This window comes from Camelus bactrianus, chromosome 16 (assembly GCF_048773025.1).
Source record: "Camelus bactrianus isolate YW-2024 breed Bactrian camel chromosome 16, ASM4877302v1, whole genome shotgun sequence".
Taxonomy (NCBI): Eukaryota; Metazoa; Chordata; class Mammalia; order Artiodactyla; family Camelidae; genus Camelus; species Camelus bactrianus.
Window position 1 is genome coordinate 36,471,357 of NC_133554.1, and position 19,144 is coordinate 36,490,500.

The window sequence follows — 19,144 nt, forward strand, 5'->3', positions numbered from 1 at the left end:
CTGCCTCATTGTCCCCTGTGTCTTCCTCACCTTCTCCTCATCGATCCCACTGGCCTTGTCTCAGTTCTTGTCCTTCTGCAGAAGGACCTTTGCATGGACTGTTTTTGTGTCTCCAGTCCTCCATCTCTGAACTCCCACTGATTCTTCAGATCATAGATCCCTTTTAATGGACACCTTCTTCCACATCTAGAAAGATCAGTTTCCTTTATCATCTTTCATGAGATTTTCTCTCTCTTCTTAACATACTTTAAAAACTTTTCATTTTCCATTTATTTAAGCAATCATTTGCTTGATACCTTTTCCTCACTAGTCTATAATCCCATGAAGGCAGAAATTGTGTGGTTTATCTCTGCCTTATACCCCACCCCACCCCCCACCATTTAGATGATGCTTAGCCCATAGCATAGCACGTGTCCGATGGAATTTGCACAAGGAAAGGGGTCAGATGGGTGGGAAAGGAGATGGCCAAGGAGAGGCAGAGTCAGGATCCAAATCCAGGTCTGACTCCCTCCAAAGCCATACTCTTTGCTAGCAACAGGGAAGAGAGGATAAAAGAAGGATGAGCGATGCCGTTAGCTCTCCACCATCTGGTCCAGATGAAGAGAGGCTGTTCTCTAAGGGAGTTCAGATGAGCACCATTGTCAATGGAACCTTGTCTCCAGTCTTCCTTTTTAGTTACTTTTGGCTGCCAGACTGTGCCCACTCAAATGAAACTCTGGGCAGAGAATGGCTCCAGGAGGTACCAAGAATTATTGAGGTTATATCTTCAGTGGCTTTCCTTTGTTCTCAGAATAAAGTAAGCATGATTTATGGACCCTGCTTGGCTTTCCCTGATTCCCTTCCCAACCTCTTCTCCAATCACTGCTGCTTCTCATCTAAGATTCTAACCACACAGCTTCATCCCTGACCCGGGAACACATAGCTTCCTCTCCGTGCTTTTCTGACCCACCCCATCTGCCTGACCACCTCCTACTGGTCCTTCCAGAGTCTCCCTGCCCCTCCTCATCACCCTCACCCATCTCTTTAATCCCTGACTGTTCCCACCTTTAACTCTGAGCTGGGTTTGGGGTGAATAAGGGAAAGTTTGACTTCTTCTAGCCCAGTTTATTTTTCTGTTTGACCATTACATCTAACCTGTGAATATTATTATTAATCACTCACCCATGGTACTTTACTACTTCAAGCATTTCAACGATATTTATTTGCTCTCTGGATGAGAGAGGATTTTCTAAGCATAAAAGCAATGGAAGAAATCACTAAGGGAAGGAAAAATCAATACATTCGACTGCACCAAATTTAAGACTTCTGGATGTCATAAACCATTCTAAACAAAACTAAAAGGCAAATGACACAGCTGGGGAAAGTATGTGCAATAAATATGACAAAGTGTTGTTATCCTTAATATATAAAGAGCTCACTGAGATCGATAAGAAAAATATTAAAATCCCAGAAGAAAAATGGACAAAGGACATGAATAAGTATGAATAGCTAATAAACACATGAAAAATCTTTTAACTTCACCAGCAGTCGGAGAAACGCAAATTAACACAACTCTAAACCGCGGTTCCCCTGTGAAGTTCCCATAACACTAAAGGCAGATAATGGGGCAGAGAGCATCTGATTGTTTTCCAAGAGAAAATAAGAGCTTTTTCAACTTTCAATAGCTCCCTACTACCTCAAGGAAAAGCCCAGACTCCAGTCCTCACCGTCCTCCTCCATCGTCTCCCACCACGCCCCACCTCCCCTCAGACACATCCAGCACTAATTCTCTGAGCCCAGCATGGAACGCCGGCTGCACAGAGACTCTGCCCTCCTCCAGCTCCACCTTCCGCTACCCCACACAATCTTCTTCCAGCCAACACCTCCTCCTCCTTCATTCTTCTGAGACGGCATCACCTTCTGGGAAATTCATGAGCTGGGTTTGGTGCCCCTGCCCTGTGCTCTCTGTACACACACCCTCCCTTACCCAGTGCTTACCCAGTCACACTGAAATTGACTCTTTATGGGTTTCTTTCCACCTTAGATTATATGCACCTCAAGAGACACATTCCATTTTTATTCATTCCTGGATCCCAGGGTTTCATCCAGTGTAGATGCTCAACAGATGACTCTTGAACTAATCAATCATGTAATAAATTAATTATCCCATTTTGGACCATAAATTTTTTTTACCGCTATTCTGGTAAATGCATGTTTTACTTAAAAAGGATAAAATTAATTCATTTTGAATGGAGAGAGACTGCCTCGCCCATGCCCGAGCCCTCGTTTTAATGCCTGTGTTCTCTCATCCTGTGGGTTGTAACCAATTAGTGGGCCATGAAATTAATTTATGGGTCACGATCGCCATCTTTTTAATGAAAAAAATATTTGAACTAGAAGAGAATAGAATGAGTCTGGTATCTGCTGTTTCCTTCCTATTGTGGATTTCCCCACCCTCCGCACGCAGGCAGGCAGGAGTGGTGGTTCAGAACACAAGGCGGGGAGTTGACAGTCCTTCTCTGATGCTTAATAACACCAGTGCCATCATTCATCTCTCTAGGCTTTGGTTTCCTTATCTGTGAAATGGGGATGATAAAAAAAAAATGCAGGCAGAATGGAACAGAAAGGACTCAGGTTGCAAATTCTCAAAACTGCTCATCAGCATTTCTGACACAGAGACGCTGTAAGAACCGACCAGAAGCAGACCCAGCACAGCCACATTATTACCCAGCACTTCCTGTCCTGACACCAAGCCCCTCTCTTCCTCCATTCCTGACCAGTTGCCCACCCTGGCTTTAGACTCAGGAGGAAATCTGCACTGTGTGGCATCAGGCACCTTTATGGGTCTAACGCCATAGGGTAGGAAGTCAATGACTGTCTTTCTAAATCGCAAATCTAGCCAAGCCACTCCCCAGTTAAAGCCCTTCTATGGTCCCCATTATGCTCAGGATAAAGCTTCAACCCCCTAATATAACCTATAAGATCCTCTATGATCCAAACCCACTCCTACATTCCACACTCCAGCCCTCCCCAGTCACCCGCATTTCTCAAGTGGGTCATGCTCTCTTGGCCCTGGACTTTTCCCACATGGTCTGGTCTGCCCAGAACAGCTCTCTGACCCTCTGTCACGTCCCCACACAGACATCCGTTCTCCCCAGGTTTCTTCTCTATCTCGACCCCACCTCTTCCCTGCTCTGTGTCCCCATGGCCCCCGGCTATGCATCCCTTCCTCACTGCACTGGCCAGTCATGGTTCGATCTCAAGCTCACTCGCCCCTGCTTCTAAGGACAGGGGCTGGGGCTTTTGTTCCAAATCCCCAGCACCTAGCTCAAGGCTTCCTCCAGAGTAAGTAAAAAACTCTTGCTTGTGGGAGGGAGGGGAGGAGGGAGGAGAGGAGAAGGGAGGGAGGGGAAGAGAGAGGGAGTGAAGGAGGAAATAGATGGAAACTCTTCATTTGACACCTTCCCCAAACATCCAAGGTCCTAAGGCAACTCAGGGGCTTTGAACTGTAAGTCGTTTTCTAAAGATCAGACTCATGTGGCCACACAGAGTGGAAAGGGTCTCTGCAGAGAAGGAACTCCTGGAATGAGGCGGTCAGGGTAAGCACCACGGTAAGCTGGATGCCAGGAACACGTGTTCCATCTGGGAGATTTCACAAGCTGGAGGAGGCTCCGGGCACACTCTACAGGAATGTGAGCTTGGGCAGTCAACCCTGGGAACGCCGATAAAAGGCTAAGAGCTTTGATTGCCTTCCTGTTGTGAACGCATTTGGGGTAGGGCAGGGAAAGGGCTGGGCCATTCTCCTGGCTGCGGTGATTCCAGAATTTTGGCTACTTGGTTCCACAGCCCCTGCTTGGACAGATCCCTGGTACCTGGGGTGACACTATCTGGGTCAGCTTCATCAAGGCAGAGGAGGCTTTAGGGGCAGAAGGGTTAACATTGGCTTATCAGTACCAGGCACACAACTGCGTACTTTGCATACATGGCTTCTTCGATTGACATACCAACTCGGTGAGGCAGTAGCTTTGATTTTACAGGTGAGAGAGCTGAGAACCAGAGAGATTAAGAAACCTGTCCAAGCTCACACAGTCCATGACTTGAGCCCAAATTCGAACCTAATTCTGTCTGACTTCAAAGAGCTTGCTCTTTTCACACTCAATTCCTATCCCTAAATCCTTCTCCATTCAGAATGTGAGTCGGAAGCTCTTCCTCCAGGGTAGGAGCCAGTGGGAGTCTTGGAAGGGAAGATCTATGACCATGTACACAGACACTAGTGAACCAGGGATGTGGGATGTGCCCATCCTCTGGGAAACCACACCTGGCGGGATCCCCAGTGCTCAGCCACCAGCCCCTCCCAGGTGAGGAGGCAAGTTCAGCCAACTCAAGGGCTAAAAGAGTGGGGTCTCCTCCCACCCCAAGAACGGTGCTTCCACCTCAACCATCAGCCTTGGTACCCCAGACTTATCCAGAGGACTCTTGCTTGTCCTGCACTGGAGACAAAAGAAAAACAACACAGCAGTGGAATCAGAGATCCTGCAGGCTAGCAGATGCTTCCGAGGTCTTCAGAAACCTCTCCTTGAAGTTACAAGGGCAGCGTCTCAGGGCTTCAGGAAGCAGGTGCCTCAGGCAGCATCTCAGTGCACCAGGGCTGGCCAGGGCTCAGGAGTGGTAAGTGACAATGGGCGTCACTTCAGGGGTGCTGGGATCTTCTCCATCCCTAACCCCACATTTATGGACAGTATTTGAGAGGCCAATTCAAGGCTGCCTCTATTTGGCTTAGGGCTCTGGTCCAGATTAAAATACAAGGACATTTACAACTGTGGCAGCCACAGCAACCCTAGCATGGTGGTTTCCAGTCTGGTTATGAAAGCAGGTATTGGAAGGGAGGGGAAAAGACAAAAGCAGGAGGCCTATGGACGTCTACTGGTGGAGACCACAGAAAAGTCAAAGTGACTCTGAGGACATTTCCCATTCACAGCTCACCAGCAGGACCGGGAAGTTCCCTAGCATGTGTTGAAGGTTGATGGGAGTGGACAATCCAATAAGGTGTCCCCGGTAATCAGGAATCCCTCCATCTTCCCAGAGGGTTGAGCCCCAGCCCAATTCCCTCTCCTGACTCCATCTCACCAGGTGGGAATTGGTGTACACTGTGCTGGTCAGAGCACCCTGCTTTCCAGGAGAGAATGAAATTGAGCAGATGACACATCTCATGACAAACCAGGTCCTGATTTTAGACTTGGGAATATGAGTTCCTGATTCTCTAGACTGAGGCTGAGGTATCTGCCGACTTGAGTTAGGGTACAGAAAATGAAATGGGAACAGACATGCTTAACATGCTCCGAACATGCTTAACAGTATGGGATAAAACCAAAGCAGCCCCCAAGTCAGGTCCCTCTCCCAAGAGTGAGGTTGGCGCTGAGATCCTGAGAGGAAGCCAAGTACTTCAGGGGTTCCTATATGCTTGTGGTAGAAATTATGGGATTCGGATGCACGTCTGGATTATGGGATTGTGATTCTAGGTCCCACAAACGTCTCAAGTCATAAAAATGCCCCTCTTCTTTCAATATTTGCCAAACAAACAGATATCAAAAGAAAGGGGACCCACCCATCATGGAAGTCATTGCCAGTGTGGGAACTACCTCACGGTCGTATCTTCACCTCTGCCTGAACCGTGAGGGGTCTCTGAATATCTCATTTGGAGTCACACACACAAGGCACCCTCAGGATTCTCAGGCTGTCTCCTTCCATCCTCAGTTCTCAGAGAACTGTGTCCCCCCATCCATCACGCATTTGATTTTGACTCAGTAACGACACACCTGAGGGAAAGCTAAGTATATGTTTACTCTCCACCTAGTGGTGGCTAGGTATAATTGCAGGCATAATGATAAAACGGGGATCCTCTACACTGCTCACCTTCAAACCCAAACCTGTAAAGGGAAGGAGGAACTCAGATGCCTCAGGGACCAGGCAGATAATAAAAAATAAGTGAAACAGGCCAAGTGAGAGAGTACACGTGTCATCAAGAGAGGCAACCCCTTAGTTCCCACTGATTGTCCTCTTTGGAAAATGCAGATGAGAGTTGCCTCCTCGTCTGATTGTTCGAGAGAAGCCAGAAATTCTGATTTTAATGTGAAACCTCCTGATTCTCAGATGGTGGCTCAATTTTCCTGAAAACACTAGGTGAGCTAAATAAAGCTTAAGGCCCTCCAGTCTCCAAAGCGCTACTGCACAGACGGTGACTGTCACCTCCCGGAAATGCAGCGTCACACTGCCCCTCACCAGCCACCCTTCGCAACTACAACAGAGGCACCGACAGACGGGGCCCTCCTGCTTCGATAAACACACACACGTCTGGAGGACAACTAACTCTACAGGGGAAAGTGGAGGGCGCGGCTGAGCCACCCGGCAGTGGCAGCACGCCAGCCCTGGTGACCGGCTGCGTGGCCAGAAGGCACTAAATGGCCGACTGCTCCTGCAGGAAGCCTTCAGGGCCAGGGAGGCCTTTATCTGGCTCAGAAGCCAGGGCTGCTTCTCGAAGGACTTCCAAGTGCTCCTCAGCGGCCGACAGTGACTGGTCAATCCAGTCCAGGCCCCCAGTCAGGTGGCAGGCATTCCTGGTCACCAGCACCAGATGACTGACAGACAGGAGCAGGGCAGTTGTCCTAGAAAAGAAAACAACAGAACAGGGTCAGGTTCCCTAGGATATAAGGGACTTGGCAACAAAGCTCAAAGGGGTAGAATCTAGACTAAGTTCCCCAAGCTGGAGTCCCTTCCCTCAGAGGTTGCTGTGTGTCATTTAAAGATGCTTCCACGCTCAAATAATTTTGGGAAAGTCTGGGTTAAACAAGGGTAACCGAAGCCCTTCTCAGGTGGTGCACGGGATAAAGCTCTAAGGGGAGAATTTGATACTCTGAGTCTCACTAACTGACTTAAGCCTGTGAGCCCACTGTCTGCAGCACATTCACTAACGCTGCCCAGAGCATGCTTTGTGGGACAGTTCGGACCTAGTCCATTGGATAAGCCCATTCCGACCGCTGGCCACTTGAAGACAGGATACCCATACCCCTACTCTGAGCATCACTTACTGACTCTGAATCAGTAAGGCCCAGGGTTGGTTGACCGCACTCTAAAAAAGAAATGTAACTGCAAACAAATTGACTAGGAGGTTTTTTGTTGTTTTGTTTGTTTCAGTGTTGAAAGATTCACCGCAGAATATCTTGCGTATAGTGAGTGAATGTGCACAACGCATCTGCGAATGTATCACAGGTGAGAAGCCCACGGGCACGGCCGGGCAGCACCAGGAGCGGGGCAGAGAGACGAGCCCAACGGCGGTGACCACGTATATCCGGCAATTATCACTCTAAGGGTCTGTGAAACGGTCGTATCCATCCGAGAGACAAAAGAACCTTTTTTTTTTTATACTGGGTTTGCACCTGGTAAAGGAACATAATTTCAGAAGCCTGAGTAGGCTCGTATCTTAGGGGAGGATCACAAGCGAGGGGCTCCTGGGTGTGTCCTGTGGAAGGGCAGTGCAGCTTGAGCTGACCCGTCACCTCCGTCCTCGTGGCCCCGCCCACCACTGGGTGGCACTGACGGCTGAGGCGCGTCTGCTCCCCAGGTCCGGAGAGCAGGGAGAGCAATGGGGGGAAATGGGACGGAGGGAAGGTGCAGATATCACGCAGCCTGGCTGGGTGTTTAATCATAGAAATTCAAAATCTAAGCCTGGCTCTTCCTTCTCCGGGGTTCCAGGAAGAGCACTGGCCTCCAGCACCCAGCCAGGCTTGGCTCACTGGCTGGCTGACCATTCACACTGAAGGGGATGGTGCCCAAAGCACGGGAAGCCTCAGGAAGCCACCAAAGCAGCCCTCTCCTCAACAGCCCGACAGCCCACCCCACAGATCTGAGAAAACGGGGAGCCTCCGGTTTGCAGGGGCCCACAAGCCCTCCTCGCCCTCTCACCGCGCGTCCAGGAGCTTCGGGTCCAACGGCGGGTACATTGATTTCACAACATCGTCCACCCTGCGGGGAGGCAAAAGGCTCTCAGTATTTCGCTTTTCTCGTGGCCCCTTTTCCCTCCTTCCTCTCCTTATCCGGAGTCCTGTCTTTTGATAGTCAAGACCCAATCTTTAGTGACTTTTTCTCTAACTGCATTCTCGGGCAGAGACTTAGACAGAAAGGCTTCAAGTTCAGGGGATAGAATTTTTTTTTTCTGTGTTTTTTTTTTTTCAGTCTAGTGGTTTACAAAATACAAGTTCACACATCCGGAATGACATTCAAGACAGACTATTACATTAAAAAGGCAAACTGCCAAACAATATATAAAGTCTGATCGATCTCAAATGCTCAAAAATGAATAAACAAAAGCTATGAAATGCCAGAGGGCAAAATCTAGAAGACTACTCACCATTCAGTGGTGGCTGCCTCCAGGAATTGGGATTGGGGTAGAATTAGGGGGTCCTTCACTTTTCAGACACTCAATTTCTGCAATGTTTTAACTTTTACAAGTACTTACTACTTTTATATATTTTTTTTAAAACCCCATGGTTAAAGGTAGTTACCTAGAACACTAAAAAAACCTCCAAGTTTAACTCAGGTTCAAACTGCTCCCATTGGATTTCTCTTAGCACCTGGTACAGTTCATGGTTAACTTTCCTTTAATCAAATTCAGAAAGGAACTACTATTTATTCTCATTTGCATGGTTTAAGGTTTTCATCCAAATCTTTGCTCCTGGATCACTTGATAAAGAAGCAAAAACTAATGATGTATTGTTTGATTTCCAAAAGGGCTTGAAAGCAGGTGCCCTTAAGCATCCTTGTCTTGGGGCTGAGGGGCTGTGAGGAACAGCAGGACCACGGTCACCCTCAGCACCTGTCTCAGCCGGCCCCTCCCTCTGCCGCGCAGCTGAAGCCGCTCTCCTTGAGACTAATATGCTTTCAACACGCTATATGGAACAAACGGAGCAAGAATAGCAATGGGGACAAAAAAAAATGGCCAGAAGGAGAAAGAAGGGTGAGGGCAAAAAGACCAAGCAGGGACCCTGATTGACTGATGGCAGAGATCATTCTGGAGGCAGTCCGAGGTGCTCTGCAGGACCGGCCAGTGAGCACCAGGTCAGGTCCGCTCTCTGGGTGACGCCTCAGCCTCGCTCCAGCACCACTGCTAATCCTGACCACCCAGGACTTCACTCGGACTCAGATCTCTCCATCTCTCTCCCCCTACGACCCTTCCCAGCAATGCTGTCTTATAAGCAGGGGTCTCGTGATGTGCCTGGCCCCTGCGGTGGCTCTTAGAAGTGACAGGAAGCATGAGGAGGGTCCAGCAGATATAAGCCACGCAGGCTCTGCCGGTCACAGGTGGCCCAAGGAGTGTCCAGGGCTTGCCCGGAGCCTGGGGTGGCGGGTCCCCAGGACAGGGGCCCACCGAGGCAGGTACCCACCCGGACAGCTCCAGAGGAAGCCAAGAACTGTTCTGGATTATCTCCCTCCTGCTTTCTCAACTCACTGAACTCCCTGGACAGAGTTCAAGGGCACCAACTGTCATTTTCCCACAGACGGCTGGTCCTCGTGATCTACCAGTGGAGACAAGGACCCCTGGAAACTCCATGGCTGATAAAGAAAACGTTCTGAACTGGGAACAACCCCAGGCTCAGGCACATCCACATACCAGCCACCAGATGGCAGCACAAACTTAGTACCACCCTTCCCTCTAAGAAAAAAGGCTTTATTTCCTTCATGCACACACAAAAAGAGCTCAAATGAGGGGGTGGAGCTGTTGACTGCAATCCCGCTGGTGGCCTCCTACACGAGACTGCAGACAGCCTGGAATTTGGGAGATCTGAACCATCTCCACCTCCCACCCAGTCCTGGAGGCTGCCAGAGCAGCAGAGACAAGGAGCTGATCTCCTGTTCAGATAAGGGCTGGGACGGGTAATGGCCAGGCGGTCACTGCACACACAGATATGGGCACCAGTGGGTGATGTGCTGGCTGGCCCGGAGCCCAGGCAGAGGTGTGGCAAAGGGAAGGCGAGCAGCCCCAGCTGGCACAAGACTGGGGAAGCAGGAGACAGTCAGCACTAGTCATTTGCTGGAAATTCCCAAAAAGCCTATGGGAGGGGGCACGCTGGAGGTGAGGGGAGTCTAAACTCTCCTGGGTGCTCTGGAAATGGGTGGGACATAAACCCCTGAAGTTGCCCACGTAGCTTCTTAGGAGAGCCTGGCCCTGCCACCACCTCAGCTTCCGGCCCCTCCCCTCTCCGTGGAGTGTGGGGACCTTGTGGCCCCGAGGCTCACCTGGGGCTGATCCGCTTGGCCACCACGATGATGTCACTAACGCTGGCTGAGGTCTTCATCTTGGCCCCTGAGCCCATGGTCATGGCAACAAGTTTTTCTGTCAGGGTGTGACAGATCTAATACAGCAGGAAGGAGAGAGGTGATGGGGTGATGGGGACCTCACTCCCCTGAGGGTCCTGCCGCCCCCACAAAGACAAACACGGACCTCCCCATCCCACAGCTGGGCCCCCTAACCTCACAGACAGACTGAAGTGGAAAGTACACAGGGATGAGAGGAAATGGAGTGGAAGAGGCAAATCCAAGAACATGGCCGGCGAGGCGGGAGGGGTCGGAACCTCAGATCAGGGTCAGGGTTTCGGCTTAGAGAAGTCTAAGCTGAAATAATCTGTCTAAGAAAAATCATGTGCTCGAATTTCACCTTCTCCCTTAAGGGGAAAAACCCGTTTCTCTTTTGATTCCTTCACCTCCTGGCTTAGTCCTTCCAAAATGATAAAGATCTCCAGAGGCACCCTCAGAAACATGGCCAGACAAAGGCAACCGTTCCTTTAAGCACATCTTCCCAAAGTGGAACTTATTTCAACAATTTTCTAAGGTGACATTTTAGCATGTCCCAGGCCCTTCCCTCAAGGCCTCACCACACGGATTCAAGGGCAGGTGGCCAAGCAAAATGGCCTTGAGATCCCAAGAGGAAGGTAAGAGCCTCTCCTTTGATCTGAGCATCTCAGGATGGACCACTGACTTCAGTACAATAAGCCATCCCGTAACTCAGCTGTCATTCATCCTGTTCCTTTAAGAGGCAAGGGCAGGGGACAAAACCCAGAACCAGGGCACATCCTGGATGGAAGAAGGGAGATGTAATACGGCATTATTGCTCAGAACCATCTAGCTCCACCTATGACCATATCTATGGATAAAGAGCTTCTTGGAATTCAGTAATAAGCCTGGACCCTAGGACAACAATGTCCTACTAGGCACTTCTTTGTCCCCCAAGAGAGATGGCTGAAGGAAGGGGGGATGAGAGACTTTTTAATATCTTGCACTGAATGACACCAAAGAAAAGATAAAGCTGTCTTTTCTGAAATCTTGAATAATTACTAGACAGAGAAATGTGTAGTTTCCCAGGTTACCGAAATGAACACTATTTGCCACTGGCCAAATATTCCCATAGTATTATTATTATCCTATCAAGGAGGAGAGTATGAGGCACGAACTGAAAAACACGTTGAAACCATAAAAATTACCCCAGACTCTAAAAATTACCCACAATGCAAACCAGATCCAACTTTCCACCCAGGTCTGGAGGCTGCGGGTATTAAAAGAAAAAAGTCTGCCTTCAAGTTGAAATACTCACGGTTTGGATTTTTTTAACACTGACTGTCTTGTTTGGCTGACTACCGTCACAGCCCAGGAGGGCCAGTGAGGAACTTTCTAGCAATTGGAGAAGCCCCAAGACAGAACTCAGCTCCCTGTAGAGGGCTGAGCTCTCTGTGAATGAGAAAAAGTGCCCGGGAGAAGCCGGGAAGCCCCGTTTCCTCCTCAGCAGCTGCTCGGTCTCGGGCGCACAGCTTTCTCGGCAGTCAGGGACAGTGTGCTTAGTGACAGCCTATGGTATCTTTCCCGCAGACCGCTCTATTATGAGGACCAGGTGGAATCAAGCCTTTGAAAGGGTCTCAAGAATTGTAAAGCAGGACAGACCATCCAGGCGGGGGCGGAAGTGAAGAGGAGACACGCCAGGTGGCGCGCATGTTGCAAAAGGCCTCCCGTGCAGGGCTCTTCCCAAAGTCCCTCCCGCTCGGAGAGTCTGTGCACAGGGTGCTCTGGTGACCACCCCCTTATCCTCAAGGGGAAATTGGAGAGTATTACCTTCAAGATGGCAATGCAGTGGGACATGAGACCCCTGGGGAGACAAGAAGAATTTGTAAGCGCTTCTCCAGAGAGACCCACCTCCCTCCAGCTACCACCTCCGGCCTCAACCAGCTCTGACCTGTGGGCGCAGCTGGACGCCCCCTGAGAGCAGGAAGGCCTCAGTGACACAGTGAGCAAGCCCCAGAGCTAACCCGGGAAGCACCTTCCCTCACTTCTCTTTCCCTTCCGCTCCCACACCCACCCTGCGCTTCCAGGTGGTACGACTCCCCACCCATCAGGTCATGCTCTCTCGTAACTCTGAGCTTCTGAGGCCACTCCCCCCCTCCACCCAGGGACTTCTTCCCTGTTTGCTCAGCCTGGTGAACTCATCTTTCAAAACCCACATCAAGAGGCACCACTTTGGGAGAGTCTTCATGAATTCCACCCCTACCTCCGGACCCCAGGCAACTCCAGACACTGCCTCCCCTGTGTGCCCACGGCACCATGCACAGACCCCCGATCATTTCTGAAATACGGCATTTAGTAGAATTCTGTCTCCACCACCAGCTTAATAGCTGCAGTGCCGGGCCCAGTGCCCTCACATCACATTAGTAAACACCTGCCCAGTAGATGGATGGCTGAGCCAAAGGGAAGGGGGCGGTACACACTTCTCAACCCACAATGTCTTGTGGTGGCTGGAGGGATCCCCAAGGAGCCTGAGGGTCAAATTCACGGGTGCCTCCAAGAGAATCCAACACCTCAGGGTGACTTTATAACAATTCTGCCACACATCTACGGGCCTCAGTGTTCAGGTCTACAAAATGGGGAGGGTGAGGACAAACAGTGTCATGTCATCTTCTAAGTCCCCACCACCACCCGTGACAGCAGGGGAAAGGGCAGCAGTGCTCCTAGGTACTCAGTCGACGGCTCTGGCAAGGGGAAGCCAGGGGAGGACACCCAGCAGCCCGGTGCACCATCCTCAGGCGGCTGGAGGAAAGCAAACGGTCCCCAAGGCCTTACGAGGCATCTTCAATCCAGTCTTCATTCTCCAGAATGGCCTCGATGTGGGGGTTGGTGATGACAACATCGTCCAGCTCCAGCTCAGAGGGCTCGGACTGGGTCTCCATGGCGCCGATGAGGTCCACAATGGGCCTGGAGGGAAAGCCCAGGTAAGTGGTGACCACCACTGACCCTCTCCTTCTCGACGCTCACATACCCCCCAAAAGAATGCAAGGAGTGAGTTAGTCAAAGCAGGGACTTGGCCTTGATCCAAACCTAACCCTAGTGACATGCAGTGTGGGCAGGGCACATGGCGAGACGGTGAGTCAAGGAGGCAGGGGCACGAAGACAAAAAAAGCGGCACAGAACAAGATGAGCCTCTAAGAGAAAGAGCAGGGCCACAACCATGATCATTACAAAGACGTATTAGACGGGCTGCTCCTTCCGGACAATATGTTTGTAACTTTTCCTTCAAGCCTAACTTTTATGGAGAAGCTAAAGTTCCAATTAGCCAAACTTACCTGAACCCCCTACACGTCCTGCAGAATCTCTCCTGGGAACCCCCTTGGTCCACCCGCATAGTCCCACCCCTTCCCAGTTATACTAGGGAAGTGGGAGAAGTGAAAACACCTTCTTCTTTACAACAGGGTTCTTGAAAACATGAGATGCCACAGCAGAGCTTTCCTGCATCACATAAATGTGCGTTTACTAATTATTAACCACTCAACAGAGATGCTGATAGGATTCAAAAAAAGGGGTAAAAGAACTAAGGGTTACTGGTCAGGGTCCCTGAGGATTTAACAATTAAAATATCCCTAAACTGCTGATAGGATCTTGCTGGCAAACTGTGTTTCACCTGCAGAACATCATGAGGAAATATGTGCACACAGAGAGATGGTCCTAGGCTGGGGTTTCACAGCACTAAGTGTCCCTTGCTTAGATATGTGGCTGGAGTGGGGGCCTCAGATTTCTGTTCCTATGAGTTTGGTTGGAAAGGGACTTGGCTTGTCCAAATGCTAAGTGAGGTGGCGGGTCTGGGATAGATTTGTGGTAGGTGAACACGTTCAGTGACAGAGTCCAAGGTGGCTCAGGACACTGCAGGGCTTAAGGAACATCCTTAAGCTCTGAGGACAGCCTTGAGTACCATTTTAGAGACAGAAAGCTGAACAAGAGTTGCCCAGCACCAAACTTCTTTTTTTCTTTCATCGGAGCCCCAGGGCACAGCCCATCTCTCCTCCTTTCCCTCCCTGGACCACTCACTTGGAATCATAGTGCTGCAGAAGGTCTCGGGGCCGGCAGTAGCGCTGCCTGCAAACCACCACCAACGCAGCAAACGAGGCCAAAAAGATAGTGGCCAGCACACCTATGGCAACAATCACCACGGTCTCCATGCTTCCAGGTGGCTCCCTCAGTCCCAGTCAATCCCCTACATGGGCTGAAGCTTGAAAGACACAAGGAGAGAACAGCCTGGTGAAGAAGCAGGGAAAGACAGTGGGGCAGGGGGGGTCTTACCTGCTGGTGGGTTAACGGGGAGGGCAGCTAGGCTCCCCCAAGTCACCTGCAGAGACCTGAGGGCCCGAACAGAATCACAATGCATTTTATGTCATGCTCTAAACTTGCATTTTCCTTCCCTAAAAGCATTTGCTCCCCCGTTGGACCAGGATGGCCTTTTCAACCAAGGACAAAAGGAAACATTTTCACTAGCACTATTTTCTGCACCAGGCACATGAACAAATACCCACCTAAGAAGAAGGGCAGGCCTGTATTCACTGAGGATCTACTCTGTGCCAGGCACTTGGTACGTGTTTACTCTTCTAATTATCCTATGGGGCAGGTATCAGTCTCCCCATTTTACAGATGAGAAAACGGAGGTCCGCAGAGGTTAAGTAATTCATCCAAGTTTTTGGAGTCAGGAAGCAGAAAACCATCCACACAAACTGAGATGGACATTCACCTCCTCTATTCTTTCTAAGGAGGAAAGAGGATTCTAAAAACTCTGGAGAAAGTTTTGATTGCCAGTTTCAATGCTGGTAACTTACAACTGGTATTAACGTTTCCCTTGCCTATTTATTGCCTGCTTTCATTTTGGGGAGTCTTTCATGCCTATTTTAAACACATAGGCTGAAGGGACAATGGCATCTCAGAGAAGTATGTATTCACAATGTTATTTCATTGCAGGTCTCCCACTTGTGTCTTTTTGAGCAAGTCTCCTCTCCTCTCTGGGCTTTGATTTCTCCACCTGCAAAAAAGGGCACTTTGACCTGGAATTCTCTCTGATTCCAGGACAGTAAGTACAACTCCACTATTTGAATTTAATTCTATGTTCCATGACTTGAGGGTCTAAATGCTCCTGAGCATCATTCAGTATTTATTAACCATTGACTATGTACCAAGGACTGGATTCTGGAGATTGGAGATAAATGAAGACATGGGCCCCCTAAACTTGGGGAACTGGGGGAAAGGTGGGCAGGCAGACAAACCATTTCAACTCAGAATGCCTGTACCACATGCAGAAGTACACAGAAATGGGAGTACCAGTGCTTGCACAACACTTTCTAGGAAAGCTTTCTTCAAAGGGCAGGTGATGCTTGAGCTGGGGTTTGAAGGATGAGTAGGAGTTTTCCAAGTGGATAAGGTGGGGACTTCGCTGACTCAAAGTGCCAAGGAGGGCTTCTCAGAGGTCTCACAGCACAGCTTGTGGACTCACTTGCCCACAAGGATGAGAAGGCTGGGATCTACTTTTTTCATCTCTGTATCTGATTGTGTTTGGGGGGGAGAGGAGGGGTGTAGTGCCTCAGTTTCTCTAGATGCGTTTCTTTATACTGTCCCTCCTAAGGAGCTACCTCCTTTAGCCCCTTTTCTTTCCTCCTTGTCTGATTTCTCTTCATTTTTCCCCCTCTCTCGGCTTTCCTCTCCACTCCCAGTCTCTCCTTCCCCCTCCCCCATCTCATGCTTTCTCGGTGTTTCCTTTCCCCTCCCCCTGCCCATGGCCTCCAAGACCACCCGCTTTGTCTCCCCTCTTCCTGTGCGTTTCGGGTGTGTTTCTCTGAGCGTGTATGAGCTTTCTGTGAGCTGTCGCTGTCTCTCTCCGTGATCCGTCTGTATGAGTGTTTCTTCGTGTGTTTTCCTTTTCCTTTGTATACTCACCTCCGTGTATGTGTTTCAGGATGAGTTTTTCGGTTTCTCTCTATCGGGTTCTAAGTCCACAAGGATACAACAGACCCAAGACCCCACCTCCTTCCCCCTGCGCGGCTACCCCAAATACCCACCCCACACCCAGGACATTGGCAGGGACACCCCCGCTCCAACCCGCCCTGGCGCGCGCCACGCGGGGCTCGATGGCTCCGGGGCGCGCAGCTCCGACTCCCCCCAGTCGCGGGCGCCGGGGCTGCCCTCCCCCTCCTCTCCCGCACCCCCGCCCGCCACGCGGGTCCCGCTCGGAAGGGACTGGCGGGGCGGCTCGCGGGGAGCCCCGGTCCCGAGCTCCGCGGCGCGCCGGGCTCACCCACCTGAGGCTGCGGCTCCGGGACGTCGGCGGGGGCGCTCCCGCGGCCGGGCCCCCCGCGATGGCAAAGTCCGGGCGCGGGACTGGCGGCCGCCCGCGAGCGGGGCATGCCGGGAAGGAACCGAGATAAGTCCCGGCGCGGCCAAACCCCCGGAGGTGGTGCGGGCGGGGGAGACGCCGGCCGAGCATCCAAATCCCCCGCTGCCAGGCGCCGCCGTCACCGCCAGGCCCCGGGCCCGGCCGGGGGCTGGGGCCTGGGGAGGCCCGGGCAGCTGCGAGACTGTCGCTCAGCGACCCGACAGGCGGTCCTCGCGCCCCCGCGGGGGCCAGGCGGGGAGGGGGCCCCGGAGGGTCCGGCCGTCCGGGGGGGTGGGGGCTGGGAGTACCATTGGTCCCTGCAGTGTGTCTGTCTGATCCGGGAGCGAGTCTGTGCTGCTTGCTGCGCGCTGTCTGCTGTACATCCTGGCTCTGCCGCTCGCTCGCTTGCGGGCGACTTATTTCACTTCTCGGGACCTTGGTTCTTTCCTCTGGAAAGGGGGCTATGACTTGTAAGCATCCTGAGTTAGTGTACCGTCTCATGCCATGATGCAGGCAGTGCGTTTAAGAGTGCCGGGCCCAGGGTAAACGGTGACTCAGTGAAAGCTCTTATGATCCCCTGAGCCACACTGGGCGGTGACCAGCAGGCCCACCCGTACCAGTTGCCTGGCCGGGCAAGAGTACAAATGCAGGACACCGGTTGGCAGTCCTGTGCCTTCTGTTCAAACTCTACTCCATCCCATACCAAAAGGGGACTCACCGTGCATTCATGGGGACACAGCCCCCTCCCTGCGAACAGCCATCCCTTGGCCCTCCTTCAGGACAGGCTGCCTTGGAAGGAGGGAGGTCCACATAAGCCCTGGAAGCAGGCTGGGGGCCATTTGAGCAGAGACGTCCAGAGTCCAGAGTATCAGGAGCATGGTCTGGAAGGACTACGGACCCTAGATGGTCATCCCAGCTATGTGTGTATCTCAGCTGCTGCCTGGAGCTGAGGGTGCAGATGCCTCAGTTAACCACCACCACCCAGCTGCAGGGAAGACAGGGTGGCACTAAGGTCCGGCCAGTGCCTCTCCTATTCAGCTGTGTCCCGTCATGCTAGCAACTCCTGTCATCCCAATGCCCCTTGAAGTTTCCCCGGATTGACCTGAAAAGACCTCATTGGTACTCAGTGCTCTTACTTGCAAGCAATAGAAACTGGTTGATTGCCCCACGTGGAAAGGGGTTGTGTTGAGAGGACCCGGGGTGCCCGCAGAATCAGCGGGAGACGGAAGACCCAGATTAGGAAATGGGCAGGCACCACAGGGGCTCCATTGCCCTGAAATGATTGTGACTCTCCCTTCTACGTTATCTTATTCCGGACACAGAGTCCTGGGCAGGATGTCGCCCCATCTGCTTGTGCTGTGGATCCTGCCTTCCTGCATCTCTGCATGCGAGGGGCGTTTCCCCCAATAAAGATAAAAGGGAGAGTTGCCAGACTGCCCCCCAAAATTCAAACACCCCTACAGATGGCCTCTCCCCTATTCAGTCTGAACAACAAATTATATAGCAAGAGTTCCGAAGTTGAGGACTGAACCCAGTGACTCAGAGAGGAGAAGCCAGCAGGTGTACAGTGGTTCTGACCGTGGTGAGGCTTGGTTCCTGGCCAGTGGGTATGAGCTGGTGCTCCACCCAGGCAGGGAGTGAACACTTGTTAATCACCAACTATGTATCAGACACTGATTAGTTATCTTACATGCCTTATCTCATTTGATCTTCCCACCAACCCTGAAAAGATGGTATGATTATGTTTACAGGGGAGGAAATAGACTCAGAAGGGTAAGGCACCTTACCGAGCTCTTTCTGCTTGTAAATCATAGAGCAGGGAGTGGAACCCAAGACGCCCTGGCACCAAAGCCCAGACCACCCAGACCAGGAAACTGTTAGCTCTTCCAGTGACCTAGGTATCAGAACAAGGCAGGTTGTCATGGCTCAGGCAGTGGCTGCAACAGCTGGAGCCACTCTGTCCCAACTTTGCATGCACCCCATCCTCAAAAATACACTTCCTCTGATCTTCAGACTGAGTCTGTCCAATCTTGATATCCTTTCACTTTGTTTTGTTTCTGCCTTCTGATGTCTGCTGCAGAGTTGTATCTGTGTCATTTGAAGCTCCCGGGTAATTTCTCTCTGTAGCACTTAGTGGTGTGTTACGTCCTAATAATAATAGATGGGAATAGGGCTGGTGGGCTGGGTATCAGGCACCGGAGATGCTCATGCGTATTCCCTCAGGGCAGCTGAACACTCCCTGAAAAGCAGCTCCAAAGACCAAGGTAGGAGAGGAATGTAGCAGACAGATGGTGATCACCTACCTTCCCCTCCACCCCCAACCCATGGCTCTAGGTAGCGGCCCCTTCCCTCCAGACAGTCAGGACCAGTCAGGGGCAAAAATACCCTCTGGCAGCCACAAAAAAAAAAGGCTTCTCACACGGCCTGTAACCCTCACTAAACTCTCCT

At 51.3% G+C, this 19,144-nt stretch overlaps 1 protein-coding gene across 1 annotated transcript; it reads right to left on the reverse strand.

Moving 5' to 3' along the window:
• Nucleotides 1-5,801: 5,801 nt before the first annotated feature.
• On the reverse strand, nt 5,802-16,829 carry TMEM98 (transmembrane protein 98). Its single transcript, XM_074343044.1, has 7 exons — nt 16,623-16,829; nt 14,374-14,554; nt 13,135-13,266; nt 12,133-12,166; nt 10,270-10,385; nt 7,939-7,998; nt 5,802-6,641 (listed from the first exon to the last, which is right to left on the reverse strand). Exons 2-7 carry the CDS (start codon nt 14,502-14,504, stop codon nt 6,434-6,436), a joined length of 681 nt encoding a protein of 226 aa, XP_074199145.1. The 5' UTR covers nt 14,505-14,554; nt 16,623-16,829; the 3' UTR covers nt 5,802-6,433.
• Between the last annotated feature and the right edge of the window lie 2,315 nt (nt 16,830-19,144).

What these genes read in the sequence shown, in the direction of transcription:
- TMEM98 (XM_074343044.1), bottom strand. Translation starts at nt 14,504, where the DNA reads ATGGAGACCGTGGTGATTGTTGCCATAGGTGTGCTGGCCACTATCTTT. An exon ending in GACTGGATTGAAGATGCCTC is followed by an intron (nt 12,167 to 13,134) that starts GTAAGGCCTTGG and finishes TTGTCTCCCCAG; the next exon opens with GGGTCTCATGTCCCACTGCA. An exon ending in CCGAAGCTCCTGGACGCGCG is followed by an intron (nt 6,642 to 7,938) that starts GTGAGAGGGCGA and finishes TTTCTTTTCTAG; the next exon opens with GACAACTGCCCTGCTCCTGT.